This window comes from Chinchilla lanigera, unplaced genomic scaffold (genome assembly GCF_000276665.1).
Source record: "Chinchilla lanigera isolate Chin_1 unplaced genomic scaffold, ChiLan1.0 scaffold00084, whole genome shotgun sequence".
Lineage (NCBI taxonomy): Eukaryota > Metazoa > Chordata > Mammalia > Rodentia > Chinchillidae > Chinchilla > Chinchilla lanigera.
Genome location: NW_004955485.1, coordinates 5,544,128 through 5,563,368, shown reverse-complemented (window position 1 = coordinate 5,563,368; position 19,241 = coordinate 5,544,128). Strand labels below are relative to the sequence as shown.

The following is a 19,241-nucleotide window of genomic DNA, read 5'->3' as shown; positions in this document are numbered from 1 at the left end:
CTCTTTCTCTTTTCCACAAGTGTGTGAGGAACACAGAAGGCTGCTGGTGGTGGTAGGAAGAAATGGGGCAAAAGCAAATTGTTTAAAGCTGGCCCAGAGGGCAGTGGCACCTCCATTACATACAACTGTCTCTCTTGGTTAGGATACTCCCTGTTCTGTGTCTCACAGCTCTTTTCTCTCTCCTACCGTACCACTCAAGCCTCTCTCTTCCGCCCTACTCTGGCTGACCTCTGTAGTTTCACTTTATCAGCGAGGTTCCTTATTCAGAGATCCTCCTCTGCACTGTCACTGAAGCTGTTCCTATGATTGCCCACCGGTCCATTTAGGGACTGAACTTGTTCAAAGATCACATCATCCTGGGTGCACTTTCCTGTCCCTTCATCTGGGAACCAATTTCCTAGTCTCAGTGGGATCTGGACCAGTAGGATAGCTCTCAGGGTGCTCTTCAAAAGATGGAAGAGATTTGAAAACGCAGAGTTGACTGTGAGCCCGGGGTTCTTACCACAGCAAGTCATCTAAACCAGCGTAGTCAAGCTTTGAAAGAGAGGCTGAAAATATTGGCAAGACCAACCTAGGGCAGAATAGCCACAAAGGAGCCGAGCCGGAAATGGCAAATGCATAACTCCAGGGTGACTGTGCACTTGGCACGCTGCCCTCCCCCACGACGCTTGGTTCATATTACAAATGGGCCACTGCACGCCACAGTGTTGAGACCACATATGGCTTCCAAATCCACCTTAGCATAATGCTTCCAGGCAGCCACCACCACGAGACTGAGCTGACATTCTCTGCTCCATCCCTCTTTACATCTGTCTTAGGACACCTGTGTCTGAAGTGTTGAACTCCAAATTCTAGGCAGATCTCCAAAGAGCTGCTCTGCAAGCCTCTTCTTGCTCCTCTCACACCCCCTGCCTGCGCCCCGCACCCTGGGGTTATTTTTGGAAGCCCGAGTGTCAAAACAAGTTGGCTAGCTGCGTGCTGCCTGATGCTGACGGGAGCTTGACAGGCTGTAGCCTGGCTTTAATTTCTCATTTTGAAGCATTAAATGTCAGGCACTCAATTAACATTTTCATTATTGCATTTTTATTGTGCTCTTATTTAGGCTACAGATGTGTGGGAGCTAACATTCCCTCACTGCTATTTTTTAAAGAAAAAATATTAACCAATATGTAAAACTCTTACATGTTTAGGGCACCTTCCTGGATTTTAATATATCCCGAAGGGCACATCAGCGTTGGAGAGCATCATTCAATCCTTTATTTCCTCACACATTCATCCCATAGTTACATGTTAGGGGTTGTCTACCATGTTTGGTACATTGTTCTGGGCTCTGAGACTGGGATTGTCCATTGAGGAAACTTAAGGCACTGTCACCAGAGTAGAAAATCTTGACAAATTTCTTTTTAGTGACGATTATTATAAGGTGATGCAGTACAAGTGTGAAAGAGAAGAGCAGAGAAAAGAGAACATCCAGGGCTGGAAGTAGTAGATGTGATCGGTCCAGGTGTAACCTAGGTACTTTCTTCTCCAATGCTTGATGGCCTTGGTATGGAATGTGGTCATGTTATTTTGCTCAATCTGTAGTTTAGGTGGCACATTCTTTACCACTGGGTACTCAACTGCTGGTGCTCAAGAGATATTCTGTCACATTGAGAACATACGTAAATGCACATACATGTAGACATACACATCTACACACATTTACGCCTCAGTTTTGGGGGGCTAAAGTGATACCTGAAGAGTATACCTTCTCCATATATATCTACTCCCTCACTTGTTCCCATTTTCCTAGGACATCTGTCAGAGGAAAATTTACATATGATGCATGTCAGAAGACGTTTACAGTAATATGTGTATACAGAATGAATAATTCAGGAATCTCATCCTAGTCAATATTCACTCACTGAGTTTTATCATTTAAAGATACCTTCCTATCATACTATTTACTTGTCTTCCCATGTTGGGTTTTACTTCCTGCTGGGCTTTTGATATGATACTAAGAAAAAAAAAGTGCAGAAATCAACTGTCAGCATAGCTCCCAACATCTCTATCTTTGATACCCTCTTTCCAAACCTGAGCAGACGGAATCTGTAAACTGCCTGACAATTTCAAATGATCTGATTATGTTGTAGGCAACATTGGTCCGGAGCTCTCCGATACTGATTTTGGTGTGTTCATCTCCTCTGATGGTGGAAACACATGGAGACAGGTAACTGGGATGATTCTAGAAAGGGAAGAAGCAGCAGCAATTAGAGTCAATTCTGCCAATCCCTCCTCTCCCTGTGGATTCTGAGGCTCACTGTGCCTTTGTAGTTGCCAAAAATTTGAAGCAGTTACTCAGTTTGATTCATCTGTCTGGAAGTTTAGAAGGGGAATGGGGCAAGATGGGAAGAGCAAAACAGAGAGCAGGAAGAACTGGAATTTTCCCAGCTGGTTCATTTCTTCCCTCAGCTACACGTGTAAGAGCCACTGGATGCTAAATTCCGTTCTGGTTGCTGGGATGCATTGTCTGTCATTAATGTGCCAAGGGAGCTTGGGAAGCAGGCCTCCTCACCTTTCTGAATCTGTTTCTTTTTCTGAAAAGTGAATGGATTAGACTATTAAAACAGGCAACCCATGGAAGTTGATGGTTAGGTATTATGTAGACCCAGCTTTAGATAAAAGACAGCTTAACAGATGCGTGACTACATTGAGAATTAATTCAGTTTTACAAACAGCAATGACATCCAATAGAGCTCTCGGTGATGATGGAGATGCTCTGTATCTATGCTGTTGCAGAAACCGCCAACCATGTGATATATGACTAGTGTGACTGAGGAACTGAACTTTTCATTTGTTTCAATTAATTTAAATTTAAATCATTGCATGTGGCTACTATATCAGACAACATCTATTTATCCAGTGTCCGCTAAGTATCAGGCAAAAACCTCCGGTGCTGGAGTTCCTTTTCAAGGAGCTTAGAATTAAATAGAGGAAACGGGCTTGCAAATAACAGTAGTTCAGGGACAGTGCATTATTTTCGTGCATTATTAGTATGGGCGTGAAAGGAAAGAGTTGATTCTACTGGTGGAACTGGGAAAGACTACACAAGAAGAGGCGGGGTTTTGGTAATTCTTAAAGGTGAGAAAACAAGGGAACACTACTGAATGTTTTGAGGTAGAGGTCACATTTCCATGTGTAATCTGGTTGGACAAGGTCCTGTCTGAATGCTTTAGAGAGGGCAGCTGTCTTCATCACCAGTGTCACTGTCATCCCCGTGGCCACAGCTATCACCACTACCATGATTTTAAAACTTATCCAGCATCTAATAAGAAGCTGTTTTAAGTATTACATGGCATACAGTGATGAGTAAGTCAAGTGTCCTGCTGACAAGGTCATAATCAGGTGGACAGGGAGCAGGCACATAAATAAGATTGTACCTTATTTGCTGGCATGCAAATTCATCTGGTACAGAATTACCAATAGGCAAGCCAGTGTCTCTCCACCTCAAGAAATAGCTCCCCCGGCCAGGTGACCACTGTACCATCATTTCCTTGGCCACCACTACTTTGATTTTCTTTTCACTTTTCTCAACTAGCCAAGGCTTCCAATTTTCACTGCAGTAGTGGACAAGGTAAGAGTTATCAGTGGTCAGATGAACAGCCTCAGGAGGAAAATGTGAGGATAGGTTCTCCATCTCTCCAGGTGACAAGGATCTTCCTACATTCCTCATTCTCAGGCTCCTTTCCTATGCCCCATTAAATGGCTTATCATAGAGCCACACATTAAGCTCTGCAGAGAAAAACCTAAGTGAATGATTCTTTGCCTGCTAAGACTTCCCATTAATGAGATACTTGTCTTTCCTAACAAGGTAAATGTGAAGGTTGAAAATAATGAGTTTCAAGGCTCTTTATTTTTTTTCCATAGTGTTCACTGAGGCTTATGTGATGGAGACCCTTCTGCCTACTCATCCCCTTTTTAAATTAGCCTACCTCCCTCACCCCTTCCTAACCCTCTTCACTTAATCCACCACCCCAACTTTTTCATCTAGACTACAGAAGCCATCATCAGTGGTTAAAGCTGGAGGAATTCTTTAATCCTACTTTCCTCTAAAAGCCCTGAAGTTGAGATTAGCTTTTCACTGAAGAAATGTTTTTCCTGCTTCCTATTAGTCACATGAAGCATAAGCATTGCTATATGTAGGATTACATCTGACCTTCTCTTAGTTTGGAGCATTGTATCGTAGTTGGTACTTAGTAAATGCATATGAACAGAAGGGTGGATGGATCACTGGTGAGTGAAGGGGTGAGTGGATGGACAGAAATATTTTGGACAAATAATTGAATCAAATATGAACAATTCTACATCTCTGAAAGTGTTATTGTCATAATTACTTTCTTCCTTACTGGGACAAAATATACCAACACTTCAAGGAAGGAGAATTTTATTTGGCTCACAGTTTGTAGAGATTTCAATCCATAGTTGGCTGTCTCCAAGGCAGGGCATGGCAGAGGGTTCTGGCAGAGGTGGGAAGTAGAGAGAAAAGGAAGAGAGCTAGACTCATCAAAGTCGTGACACAATGACCCACTTCCTCTGGCCAGACTTCACCTCCCAATAACGTAGTTGGCTATAAAGTCATCAGTGGCCCAATCCACTGCTGAATATCACAACCCATGTCAGTAACCAAATGCCTCATCTATGAACTCATGTTCATTTAGAGGCCATCTAGGTATGCACCATAACTGTGCTCTATTGAATACTGAGAGTAGATATTTACAGGCTTGGCAATCTTCATTCAACTTTCAAAGGGACCTAAGGGGTAGTGACTTAGCACAAGTACTAAGGTCATACTGTCCAGTGAAATTGTCTCTTAAGATCCTAGGTAAATTATAATCAACCCCATGAGATATAGACTATCTATTAAATTAGCAAGCATCTGAATAGAGAGGAGGAAGAGAAGGTTGAGTAACTTTCTAAGAAGAAAAGATGGGTAGGAGTCTTTGAAGTCATACTTTTCCCTGAGTTACCTAGTTGGACGTGCATCTTATTGCCTTACCTGGATATAGCACCCTGGTTCACATTACTCAGGGATGAACCTTGAAAATGCCATGTGAGTGGCTTCAGGAGAGTTATGTGTTCTCTGTGAACCCAGTTCCTCATCAATCATCTATCACACAGGGGTAATATTTACCAAACTACTAGGGGTTTTGGAAGGCTGAGATTTTAGACAAAACAGTGTAAGCGAAAGACTGAACTGTTAAGCACGATGCAAATGTAAGGTGCTGCTATGACTGTTGTTGTTGTTCCAGATCTTTGATGAAGAGTACAATGTCTGGTTCCTAGACTGGGGTGGCGCCCTGGTAGCCATGAAACAGAGACCTCTGCCTGTAAGGCATTTGTGGTAAGGACAGCTTCCTACCTTATCCCTACCCTATTAACAAGAAACTTTTTAGTGGGGAGGGCTGGGGTGAGTTATTCTGCATGATTTTTTTGCCCATTTATACATTTCCTCAACCACGTATTCATCAGTCCATGTACTTAATATCTGTGCTTTGCCTAGTTCATAAGAAACAATAGCAGGTCATCTAACTCAGATGGGAAGTGTGATGAGTGGGATAGGGTGTTAGAAATGGCTGTTCAAATGAGACCGGGAAAGCCTGCAGCTTCAAACAGCCAAGATTAGGAATCCAAACTATGAGATGGAGATTACTACGAAGGGATAATTACGTTCATGTACCAGATCATTAGTTTAGTTCAGGTAAGTTGAACTTGTGATTTTTATGACTATTTCATCAGAGATGACCATAAATTATCAAATACATTTACCTGAAGATCAGGAGAAATGTCTGCGCTGACACTCTAGATTTGTATCAGTACTGCTAGGTACTAGGGGTTAAGTACAAACGTAGTTTTGGGTTGAGTGTTGTAAGAGAGAGTGGTACACTAAGGAGAAACTGGGGACATCTGTCAAACTTTGTTATCATCCATTTAAAATGAAGTGGTAATACAACTGTATTAAGCACTAAGTATCTAGCAGTACCGAGCTTATCTCTGTTATAGGCGCACCTGTGCTTTAACTGCAGATTCTGTAAGGAGCACTGACAGCGTTATGACAAGGTCCCTGCCCTTCAGGAGACATAGTAAAAGTAAGAAGCTTGGATGGTTCCTTCATTTATCACTAGAAATCAAAGCACTGTCTGCTACACAGTTCTGGATGTGCATCTTACTGGAAAATGGTCTGCCTGCAGCACATGGCCCAAGGCCTGATCCTTGAGGAAAGAATGCCAGGAGTTGCAGGACTGGTGGGGAACAACCCAGGAAAAGACTGACCAAAATCTGAAATTTAGGGAATGTAGGCAGAATGTATTCAAAAGTCTATTTGATTGAAGCCAAAATATGAATATGTAAGGGGCGGGTAGGACTGCAAAGAACTCAACTGCCAGTTTAAGGGGTTCTATTTGAACTGGCAGACAAATTCTTCCATTATCACAGCCTGTCTGTCTCAGTGGAAGAAGAAGTGCTGTTTCCTGAGGACTGAGCAGGACTTGGACTGTGAGAGAAGAGAGCTTGTGTCTTAGTTGCTTTTCTCATTGCTGAAACAAAATGCCTGACGCCCAACGTTAAAGGAGGGAATGTCTGTTTCAGCTCAATTTGTAGAGGGTTCAGTTCATAGTCAACTAGCTCCAAGGGAGGGTGGCATAGCAGAGGGGGCATCCCACACAAGAACAATTGATGGCATGGCAAGCAGATGGCCCTGAGCAGTAAACTGCAGGCCTGCCTGTCCCTTTTATCCTGTCCAGACTAAAATCCTTTGGGTGGTGCCACCCACACCCAGGGTAGGGCTTCTGTCTCCAGTAAATATATCCAGCCACTAGAACTACGCTAATTCCAATCAGTGGACTCACTCAGTATCGTAATTCTGCTCTGTATCCTAGTATCACACTCTTAATCCACATTCACACACCCTAGATCCAGCCACCTCTGAAAAGCCCCACCTATGACCCCATGAGGTTTTGGAGGGACATCTAGAATCACACCACACAGTCTGGGACAATTTTTTTCTTTTTTTAACCAGGAAAGACTGTTTTTCCTAGCCTTCATCATGACCTAGGGAACCTCCAACTAAATCTCAAGAAGAGAATTGATACTTTGTAGACAGAGACAGGGACTGATGTTTTCCCCTTGGTACTGGGAGAAGTACCAAGTACTTCTTGGTAGTAGCAACCTCACTTTGCACTTGACGTCCGACTAAGGTGCTTTCTCCTCGCTTAGGTAAGGATCTGGTACTTACTTAGCTGCTCACTTTTAGCTCTTTCTCCATGGAACTTTCATTGGCCTGAAGAAAGGTGGAGTTTGTTGCTGGGTTTTTTTTTTTTTTTTTTTTGGTGTGCAGAGGAGAGTTCCTCTGCAGTGGGCAGGGGGCATGGTGCTGAGGGACTAAGAGCACTTGGGCTTTAGAGAGTCTCGGCACCCTTACATCTGGCCACTTGGTGTGACCTACAGTGGGTTCTCCCCAGAGCCCTGCTCACTTCCTTGTCTGGAAGCACCCAAGTTGATATAGTGTTTCAATACTCACTTGGGGAGATGAAAGTAAGATTGAATTAGGCCCCCCAAAGACATCAAGGCCAAGTATGAATTTTCTGTTTTTCCATGTGTTATCTCTTTTCATGCTAAAAATTATGATTAACAATAATGCACAATCATGTATCTCAAAGACAAGAATTGAGTATACTCATCACAAAGATATGATTCAAGTTTGAGGATGCACTAAGTTCCTTGAGCTCATCACCCATTGTAGACACAAATCAAAATATTACATTGTACCTCGTAAATTGTGATGTGCCCATCAAAGTGTAATTTAATTGTAAAAGTGTAAAGATATTTATAGAACAGAGAAAAAATAACTCCCCACTGAATTTGTTCTCATAAAAATAATGATAATACTATTTAGTCCATCTTAAAAATTATTTAAGGTTGTTTTCAAACTTTGCTTTTGAGATATTATAACTTCCATTTAGATGATATTGTCACTGTCATCTGTTGTAAGTTATAGAGCTGAACAGAGACAATGATTAAAATTCATTGGCCTATCCATCAAGGCCATTCCCGGGAACAGTCACTACAAATGGTTCAATGCCAGCTACGGAGTATGCGTGTTAGAACAACAACAAACAGCTCAGTCAGGAATTCTCTTTTGTGCTTTGTACTTCTCTTTCAAAGCCTAAGTGAGTGTTTTGTAAGGACTCAACCATGTCATTATCATCAATGTTTTCTTATGGAATGGTTCACTGATCTTCTCTCCTGCTTATGAGATGCAAGTCTCTGAAACTCATCCGTTTGTTTATCACTAGTAGCTTCTAATTAAATCACAATCTTCAAGGTAAACAAATAACTTGCTTTAAAAGGAAGAAAGGTTAAGTAATCAGTTCAGTGTTATTTTCTGTTGTGGATCTCAGACTGCTTTTTTGTACATATATTTGCACTGGAAAAAGACATGAGTTTACCCATTCTCACACAAGGGTATAGCGGCTCTCAGATTTAAATAATAGCTACATTGCATTTCAGAGAAAACAAGAGTCATAATTGAAAAGCTGGGAAAGCTTTAGCTAGGCTAACAAAGCCATGCTGTTTCCTACAAATTGAAATGATAGGTGGTTTGATGGGCATGAAGTCAAAACAGGATACAAATGACCCCATCCATTTGTGACCAGTACATGTGGCTGCACAGAAATTAAAACCTAAGAGTTATTGCAGGTAAACTTCTCAGCCACTATTACCTTTGAACCTTAGAGGCATTAGAGACGACTGCACAATAGGTCCCCACCAAATGCCGTGCTCCAGTGAAAACTCATAATAGACACAGTGACTCATCCACGGGTAGACAGGGGTGTGATTATGCTCAGCCCTGACAAACCGCCAGTGTCTCCTTTCAGTGGATGTTCCTGGAAACAAAGGAAAACATCACCTGGCATTTTGTGCTCTTTTGTTCCTCTGTGACTGGTATAGACCCTAGCATTTTGTCTTGTTCCTGAGAAACATTCCTGCAAAAACAGTACTTTCAACTGATGCGTGCTTCTGAGAAGGGAGAGTGTGTGCTGCTCTGTAGAACTTCCAGGCGGCTGAAATCCTGGTACCTGGATGTGTATTATGATGAAAAGGAACAATACACCTCACCAAAGGAAGGGATGTTGGTTCGCCTCGCATTCTGCTTCCAAGCTAGAGACTTTTGAGAAGGACTCTGGTTGTTCTTGGAACATTCTGTTCCTTTTGGTTTTTCCTATTTCAATATCATAGACCTGTGGACTTGATTAGCTGTCATGACATTGACTTGTGATTGACAACAATGCCGGTTATCTTTTGGCTTAAACTTATAATTTCATTAGTTGACCTGTCCTTTTTCATCTGCAGATATTTTCTTTTCTATTAAGCATTCTTCTTTAGATTGGAAGTACCTTATCAATAACTCCCAAGTCTATTCTGTTAGTTATAATCACAAATGTGGATCCAGCCATTCAAAAGTCTCCATAGCAGTGTTATAATATGGAAATCCAAGAGCATTTAGATCTCAACATAAACCAAAACAGAAACAAATAGATAAACAAAAAGCTTTGCTTCTCTTGCATTTCCCATTTCCCTTTCTGAATTGCTTAAACCCCCATCAGTATTTTCCATAACTTGTTTCCCTTGTTTATGCAACTTGTATATATTTCATCACTGAATCTGACTTCACTTTTGAAAATATATTATATCTCTCCATCTCTTTGTTCCCCCACTACTATAACCTTCACCCAAGCCCCATTTCTTACTTAGTCTCTTATAATTACCAACACCTCCCTCTATCCCCAACCCATCTCTTTTCATGAACTGTGGATCCTGGCAGTCTGTTCACCGTAGAGAAGTAAAAGATGTCTGTTAAAGTTTGAATCGATTCATTTCTTTCCCATTTAAACTGCAAACAGAGTCCTTTATGATCTGGTTTTTGCCTTCTGTTCCAATCCCATGTTCTTCTGCTAATTTCATTTCTGAAACTACACCACTGACCATCTTTGTGTCCTTGCTGTACAGCAGCTTCATTTCATGTCCTCTAGACCCTTGCCTATGCAGTTTTTATTATGAATTCAAATGTCACATTTTAGGCGGGACTTTCTTAAGCCGTCACTATGAAGTAGTCATGTGATCATTAGCAAATCAGTTTAATTTTCATGGCTCTTATTTCTAATTCTTATTTTTCTATCAATTTATTTGTATGCCATTTGTGTTCTTAGACTGGAATGTAAATTCTATAGCAGTGAGACGCTATCCTTCCGTGTATCTCTCTGTCCCTACAAGTGGAGCCACTGCTGCCTCTGGCACATAGAGCCACATAGCTATTGATAAATGAAGTTTACTTTCTTTGATTCTGTAGTTCTGTTTTACCATGATTTGAGGTCAATGAAAAGTTTACTCCTGTCTCCCTGAGTATTGATAATTCTGCTAATTTCAGTTTCACCTATTGACATAATAAAGAATTCCTAGTTCCTTAGTCTTGGTCATTAATGAGCTATTGATCTGAGGAGGAGGAGGAGGATGTGGGTTTTCTGAGGTTGCGCTTCAATGTAGTTACCTCCAAAAATTTTAAAAAGTTCTAATCATCAAAGAGAGTAGTCTCAGAAGTAGCAGGCCCTCCCTACCCAAATTTCTGATAACAAAAGGATTAAGATTTTTTTTTTTTTTTTTGGTTTTTCTCCGGTACCGGGAACTGAACTCACGACCTTGCGCTTGCTAGGCAGGCGCTTTTTTGCCGCTGAGCTAAATCCCCAGCCCCAGGATTAAGATTTTTGTTTTCATTTTTGGAGTTTCCTTGGGAAGTTTTGAAATAGGCAAATGTTATAAATTATCGATCTGAGGAAGTCACCCTGTGGCACAATCCTGGGCCGCAGAGCTGTCCATTGACAAGAGGTGAGGGTCCCAGGGGTCAGTCCTCACTGTGGATCTGGAGATGTGTGTTACTTACGTCACCCTTAGACTTGAATTCCGAAAGTTACCTTTCCTGCCTGGACCTCAGCATTTCCCATCCAGTCTTTAGCCACCCACTGTCCCATTCTTTCCTCTGGCCCCTGAATCTGCTTCCTCCAGACCGACTCATTTCTGACAGTGTGCTTTTGCTCTCCTGCAGTTTCTCTCCCCATCAGGGCTGATCCTTACTCTGGAGCATTTATCCTGATACTGGAAGGCTGTGATGGGCCCTTGTTGTATGCCCTGTGGTATCCTCTTCTCATTGTGTGAAGTAGATCTGGCTGTGCTGTTCCCTGGTAATACCAACAATGAGATGTGGATTCCTTTCCCTGGGATGCTGGCAACATGAGCAAAGCTTGTTCTGCTAATACCAGTAGCTGATAATGCTAAAACTGTCAAGGAAAGTCTGAAAGACAAGGAGAGAGGCCTTAAGCTCACTTTGACTTCTGTCCATCAAGACAAAAACCAATTTTTACAAAGTCTAAGGAAGAGACATTCTAATAAAGATATATTTGTGGTGGCAAGGGGTCACTCTGTGAGTAAGACATTTGCACTTTCTGAACTCTGAGAGTGCATAAATCTGAGCAGAGGGACTTCAAACCCAGTTAAAAGTCATTGCTCCGAGCTGTGATAGAAGGTATGGAGTGTAAGTACACCAACATGGAAGAGGGAGTTCAATCCAAAACTGGGGAGTTAGGGAAGATTGAAGGATCAGAAAGGACAAGAAGGAGCACAGAAGATGAAGAAGCCAAAGCTGTCTTAGGGAAGAAGTGGTGTCCAAGACAGCCTTCCAGAGGAAATGGTCTTTGGCTGCATTCCCTGGTTGAGCCAGGGGACCCAGAACAGCTTGGTACTATCAAGAGAGGAATAAGCATGTGCCCAGCATTTCGTCGGAGCCCTCCACTACCAGAAGTCCTCATAGAGGGGAGGGTTCTGCACCCAAGATAAGCCTTGCTCTTATGATTGGTCCAAAGATGGAGCAGAGCTACTCAGAACATCTCAGCCACTCAAATAGTTACTCCTTGAAACCCCTTAAAGTGGCACTGGGGAGGGGAAATCATCATCCCAACATCCATCCTGAATAAGTAGGAAATCGCTTTTTTTAGAAATTTGTTTTGAAAGACACACAACCCCCTTCCCATAGGGTCCAGGCCACACTACTCAATTTATCTGCATCAGAAACTCCAAGGGCTGAATTGATTGTGCTGTAAATTGAACCTCAGGTTTCATTCTGAGTACTTGAAACGTGACACTCCAGCCACTAAGCCCTCCTGCTTGGGTTGTTTTCTCCATTCTAGTGTGTTGAACTATTTCTCCAGTTCTGGTACTGTCTCTGCCTGGCCCAGGAAATGCAGTTTTGATCCAATCTCATAATAATGCAGGGAGATGTTGAAGATTAATACCTATTGATAGTCCAGACTGCAAGAGAGAAAGCAACTGAGGAAAATTTAATAAGCTGAAGAATAGTGACTGAAACATGCGGCTTTATTTTCAGCCGATTCTTTTGTGTGCCTGTTTCCACCCCAGGGTGAGTTTTGATGAGGGCCGCTCCTGGGACAAGTATGGTTTCACTCTGCATCCGCTCTTCGTGGACGGGGCGCTGGTGGAGGCTGGATTGGACACCCACATCATGACGTGAGTACTTCTTTGCTGTGGCACAGAGGGGAGTAGAGACCTCAATTCTACTTCCATGTGGGCCTGAGAACTTTCCTGGAGTGCCCTACACCCAAGCATATTTATCTCAGGGCCAAGTTTCCTCAGCCATACAGTGGAAATATTTACGCTCTGCCCACCAACACACACACACAGAAAAACTACTGACGGGCTTAGAGAGCTAGGCTCCTAGTGGGACCATTGTGATTCCTAATGAAACCTGAAATCTGAAAACACATTCCCATTTGTCCAAGACTCAAACAAACAGAAAGTTAAGTCATTAGGTTTATTTTCTTTTCTTCTAGAACATCTAGTAGGAGGCAAGGGGTAGAGCCAGGGAGTAGAACAGCTAACATACTAAAATCAGGGACTGCTTCAAGTGAAACTTCCAAAGTCTGTGTGTCCCTAATACACACACAGACACACACACACACACACACACACACACACACACACACACACTAGTGGTTACTCCACTTTAGATTAATTTGTTGTGAAAGGTGTTCATTACTTCTTTGCAATGAAGCTAGAAGATTAGAATATAGATTAAAAAAACTATGAAAGACCCTCAAACACTTTCTGAATATTAATAAAAACAACCATAATAGTATTTATTTGTGAGCATTTTATAAAAGTATATGAAATTTTAGTTCATTAAAATTTGCTTACCCTTATTTCTGTGTACATGCACATACATGGGGTGGGCTGTGATTAAATCTCCCACCAGCCAATACTGCCCCCACATTCCCATGTCCTGTTGACTGGAGCATTTTGCACCTTAATTCATTACTGGACAGAATGAAGGGAGCCTGCTGGAAAAGATCAAGGGACATTTGCTCCTTCATGGGACTGGCGCATGTTTCAGTCAGTTTTCCATTACTAGAAAGCATATCTGAGGCAATCAACTGAAAAAAAAGACAGGTTTCTTTTGGATCATGGTGTAAGAAGGTGAAGTCTATGACCAATGGGCCCTATCGGTTGGCCTGTGGGAAGGTGGGGCATCATGATAAAAGTACATGGTGGAGAACTCTGCTCACCTCCTGGCAGCCAGGAAACAGAGAGGGCAGGAGAAGCACCCCGTGTCCTAACTTCCTTGCACTAGACGCCACCTCTTATTAAGGTTGGGGCCTTCTCCCAGTTTTTCCAAGCTGAGGGCCAGACTTCAAAACATGGGCCTTTGGGGACATTCTGTGTCCAAATCATAGCAGCCCAGAGGACTCAAGAGTGCGCATCTGTGTCTGGTGATATCGTGTGGTCTTTTAACTGTCCAGGACTCTGCTCTGCTTCTGGCTTTTGTGCTAATGCATTTCTATGTCCTTGAAATCTGTCTCTTCCTAGTAATGATGGATTTTGTGGAGGGACCAAATATGGAGGCAAATAGCTAGTTTTTATGCTCTACCATTCACAGGGTGACTGACCACTTTTGAAGAATCCTTTCCGAACGCAGTTGTGCGGTTTTGACCAAATCTCACATTCCATCCTCAACCTGCACCACCCCCATGCACGCATATCCAGCCTCACATCCAGAGGCTTGGCCACTCCTTTGCACTTTCTGAGTGAAAGAAGAACCCAGCCATTTTGGACAGTGGATATGGTGCAGGGACTGAAGAAAAAACAGAACAGATTAACACTTGATCCCAGGGTTGGGTCAACTGGACCTGAGGTAGGCTTCTGTGCAGGCCTGTGGCTCTGGAGTTCTTGTCCAGCAGCTCAACCTCTGGATCTCCATTTATTCATTTGTGAAACCAAATCTCTCCTTCAACTTGTTACTAAAATATTGAGATTCTGTATAATCTTTCCCTTTTTAGGAAATTAGGCTAAAGCTCCACAAAGGAGGGTCCCATAGTTACAGGATTTGTATAGAGCCTTAGGAAAGAGTGCACAGGTTCCTACTGTTCTTGCTATTGAGCAATGCTCAGGATAGACTACTTGGGAGACTCCACAGAACATCTCTGAAGCCACTTAGGACAGGTGCCGGAAAGAGTGATTTTAAAATTTCGTTTTCATTTCCTTCTGACTTTTCCAACTGTTAATGAAATCTCCCCCTACTTCAAGGGCAATGAACTCTGCCTTTGAAATACTTGCCCCCCATCTATGGGCATCCACTCTATGGTGGGCACTGGGTTGGATCCCAGCACTCCCATCCTGAACTGAAAGACAAGATGTCACACCTTCTGAGGAGAAGCTACAGTCCACCGAAAAGATATACTACCTTGGTAACAGTTATTTTTAGACATGAACTTGTGTTAATAATAAGATTTACTTGGGCCTGTTGTAAAATGTGAATAAAAATTACCTATAGAAACTATTGCTCAGGAAGTGAGGCTGTGAATTTGGGTTTTGCCTGGTAATATTTTAGCTCTGTTAATACACACCCCAGGACAGAATTATCTCACTATATAAATTCCTGATTAACATTTCCATGATATCAAAACAAGCTCTCTTGTTAATCTGTCAGGTTATTTTATTAATTTTGAGTTAACAGCATTGCAAGCAACTTTACCTGCACAAACCACAGACAATATTTAAGATACAGAATTCTATTAAGGCATAGATTCTAAAGCTTTATCATTTGGTAGATACACACAGAAATAATATGCAGCATTATGAGTCTTAGATGTTTAAAGGCAATGTCACAACACAAATTTTATTTCTAAAATACAGTTAACTTGGTGAATATGTGGATATATATGTACACACATATCTGTGTATACACACACACACACACACACACATACACACAGACACACTACCCGGACTTTAGGGAGACAGTGAGAGAAGCCCTAGACTCTAGGGTTCTGGTGTGGTCTTTATAAAGTTATACCATAAGAGAAAAACTGTTGATGCTTGCTCTATGCCACATACTGTTTCAGGTGAACAAATCAGAAAGAAACCCCTGCTCTTGGACAGTCTGCGTGCTCTTAAGATAAATTTGTAAGCAAATAACTGCCAAAGAGCCCAGAACATTCTGCCAAGAGATTCAAAATTTTCTCATGTATTACCGGAAGCAAATGAAATATGAAGTATACCACTATCTTTTTCATGAGGATGTCTGGCCATAAAATGACTTTCTCAAAAATTTCTCCTTCATTTACCTAAACAACAGGCATAAGAGAAAAAAGGTTCTATCTTTGTAGGACTTTCTCCAATATGCCCATTAAGTGTTTAAGTATTGAGTTCTAATACCTATAAGGTACCTAAATTTAAAAATGTTGTTTAAGCCACTCTTTAGATAAATTCAAGCCAGAGGTGGCTGCGTATCCCATGCAAATATGTCCTGGTCCTAAAAACTTGGATCATGGTCTCAAGGTCAACCATTCCCTCTCTTTGTACCAAAGGAACTTATTAGTCATCCTATTTTGTTCTCCACTCATCTCATAAACTGATGTATTTTTCCATTCTCTTGCAGAAAGCTTATTTTAATGCACTGAATGTTTCTATTGGACCTTGCTTTGAACAGTACCCCATGGACACCAATCTCTACCTGCCCTGCAATACCCTAGCAAGTTTAAGGTCATAGTTTAAATTCTGTGTTCATCTAATCTTAATGGTAATAATTTTTTGCCTGCTTCATGTGGAGTTTAGGTGGCCACATGGGCATGAGAGAGACTGACCTCAGGGCCAAACCATTTACTGGGGAGATGAGATAGCGCTTCAGTTCCCGGTCCTTCCCACCAGGACTTGCAGAGCTGGGCAGAGCGTCAGCCCTGCTTGTGTCTCGGCTGCTGAGGTGCTCTGAAGAATACAGCCTAGCTCTTTACATAAGGGACCTGGTAGAGGCAGGGAGGTGTCTTCGAGCTGCTGGAAGCATTCATCAAAACAAGGATAAACAATTTACATTGCTTATTTTTAGCTTTTCATGAAATGAGGGTTTCTCTTGTGTAGAAACAATGCAGGTTTGGGGGGGATTCTTCAGACAGCCAAAACGAGGAGCTCTGAAAGAGCCAGTTTCTGTCTCTATCCTAAATTTGAAGGACTTTAAGCCTGACAGGTACTAGGGATGATTAGAATTTTTCTTCTTGAGAGGGCAGTAGCACGGATGGTAGTAGGAGTTAAAAATGATGGATATCCCTTAGGAACTACAAGAACAGCAAATGTATTTGAGAACAAGGATGCTTAGCCTTGCCATGGAATTGAAAACTTCTTAATGAAACAGGCCATTGGGGTTTTGGAAACTTACTGTTAACTTTAATTCTCTTTCACTTAGCTGTGGCCAGGGAGAAAGGGCCATAGTAAGGTCCTATTGCTTTTTCTTGTCACCTTAGTTTGGAGAATTTAAATCTTTACTAGTTCAGTCACTTTGAAATATTTTTTGCTGGGCATTGTAGATTCTATAATCCCAGTCACTCAGGAGACCAAGGCAGGAAGACCACAAATTCAAGAGCAGCCTGGGCAATATAAGGAAGGCCTATTTCAAAACAAAAATGTAAAAAACTCTTTGGGTAAACGCAGTGGTGAGCACGTGTCTAACATACATGACACCCTGGGATCATAATCTAGTATCACCAAAAGTTTACATGAGCTTTTAATAAGTGTGTAACCCTGTTTGAAAAGCTAAATATAATTCCTTCTTTTTATGGAGCTGTATTAGTCAGATTTCTTGCTGCTGGAACAAAGTGCCAGGCTTACACAACTTGAAAGAAGAAATGGTTTATTTCCCAAGGTTTCAGAGGACTCAGTCCATGGTCAGCCGGCTCCAAGCAGAAACATCATAGCAGGGGATGTGGGGAGGCAAAGCCTCTCCTTTCCTGGCAGCCTGGAAGTAGAGGACAAGAGCAGAGCACCAGTGAGACACACCCTTCAAAGTCACATTGCTAATGATCTACCTCCTCCAACTGGGCACTACCTCCTAAGAACACATCCAGCCCTGACCATCACCCGTGAATATCAGAATCCCATGCTCCAATCACCTTTTGTGAAGTCTCTTACACCAGCCTAGTTGACAGTGAAGATTAATAGGCACAAGTCCACCACTTGTCAGCTTGAGAGCTGATCACTTAATCTCCAGATGCAGACATAAGCAAGGTCATAATTTTGCCTAACATGATGTGATCATCTTGCATATAACCAAATAATGCCTTTCCTAAATTCTCTTCAGTTCTGGCATGGCACAAAAGTTCAAGGCCAAAATTTCCTCTGAGACTCAAGTTCTTAACTGTGATTTTTTGGTAGAAATCAAAATCAAGTTAAATATTCATAAGGTACAATGGCATAGGGTAAACATTCCTATTCCTAAAGGGAAGAGTAGGAGGAGAGAAAAACATCAGACCAAAGCAAGGTAAAACCCAGCCAGGAAAATATTAAATCCTGTAGCTCTGTGTCAAAGTTGGGGCATATAGTGGTAAGGTGTGAGTTCCAAAGGGCTTGGGCAGACCTATGGCCTTGACCATTGCAGCTTTTGTGGTGCTGCTTACTACTAGAAGATTTTCTACATTCTTAGCATAACTTCTCTGGGTCTTCCCTGCACCTTCAGATTCATTCCCTTAGTTTCACCTAACTACCCAGTAGGGGGCCCCTGTCTGATCTTCCTTTAAAAACTGGGTGGGAACCTGTATGACCCTACAGCTCAAGCACTTTGCATGTCTATAAAATCAGCATTATATGGAGGATACTAAGGTTTGCCACCAGCCTAAACAGTATGCAGCTTTAACTTTGCTGCATTGCCATCTGAGTGGCTGGATGGCTGAGCACAGTAAAATGAATCCTATGAAACCAGTTCTTTGGGCATCCCTTTTCACGTGCTAGGGTTCTCATCTCAAATAAAAGGTTTGTACTTGTGTACCCTTGTGACTGCAATGAGCTCAAAGTACTTGATTTCTTTTGAACTGTGCTGACCTCTTCAGCCACCACATCTCTTTGGCCCCAGCTTTACATGTGCTGCTTTTAGGCTACATGTGAACATTTTTAAATCTTTCTGCTAAGCTTTTTGCTGCAAATTTTCACTATAAACTTGGCTAAAAGCAGGTAACATTACCCATGGCACAGCCTGAATGTTGGGCTGCCCATAAATTTCCTCTGCTGGATCAATTAGTCCTCTACCTTTAAGTGTGGGCTCACTCAAAGTCTTGGGACATGGACAAAACGTAGACATTTTGGCCAGACTATAAAATGCATGGTCTCTAGTCCAATTCCTGATAGGGTTCACATTCCCAACCGAAACCTCCTGAGCCTGGTTTTGTTGTTCACATTCTTATCAGCATTCTGGCCTTCTGAGCTCTGCCCAGAATTCCCCATCAATTTTGATTACAGCATTCTGGGGTTCACTGGCCCATATCTCCAAGCCTTTCCAAACTATCCCCACAAACCTGTTCTAAAGGGTTTTGAAGCACACGGTCAAGTATAGTCACAGCGATGATCCTACTTTTCTGGTACCAATTTTCTGTATAGACAGCTTTGCCATTTCTGGAGCAAGACGCCTGACACATACAGTTTGAGGGAGGAAATTGTTTGCTTGCTTCATGATTTCAGAAGTTTCAGTCCGTGGTTGGCTGGCTCTAAGGCAGGAATATCCTGAGGAAAAGGGTTAGTGGTGGTCAGGAAACAAACCAAAGAGGAAGAACGCCCTTGAGAGGTACACATTCCGAAGTCTGACCCAGAGACACACCTCCTGCAGC

At 42.2% G+C, this 19,241-nt stretch overlaps 1 protein-coding gene across 1 annotated transcript in view; it reads left to right on the top strand.

The window, feature by feature from the left end:
- The window catches only part of Sorcs3 (sortilin-related VPS10 domain containing receptor 3), a gene marked incomplete at its 5' end in the record, with an annotated part of 574,832 nt that overhangs the window by 485,544 nt on the left and 70,047 nt on the right, over positions 1 to 19,241 (top strand). Inside the window, 3 exons of the mRNA XM_005403919.1 lie at positions 2,133 to 2,209; positions 5,289 to 5,380; positions 12,502 to 12,609. Coding sequence (XP_005403976.1) covers positions 2,133 to 2,209; positions 5,289 to 5,380; positions 12,502 to 12,609 — 277 coding nt within the window. The remainder of the gene's footprint in view (positions 1 to 2,132; positions 2,210 to 5,288; positions 5,381 to 12,501; positions 12,610 to 19,241) is intronic.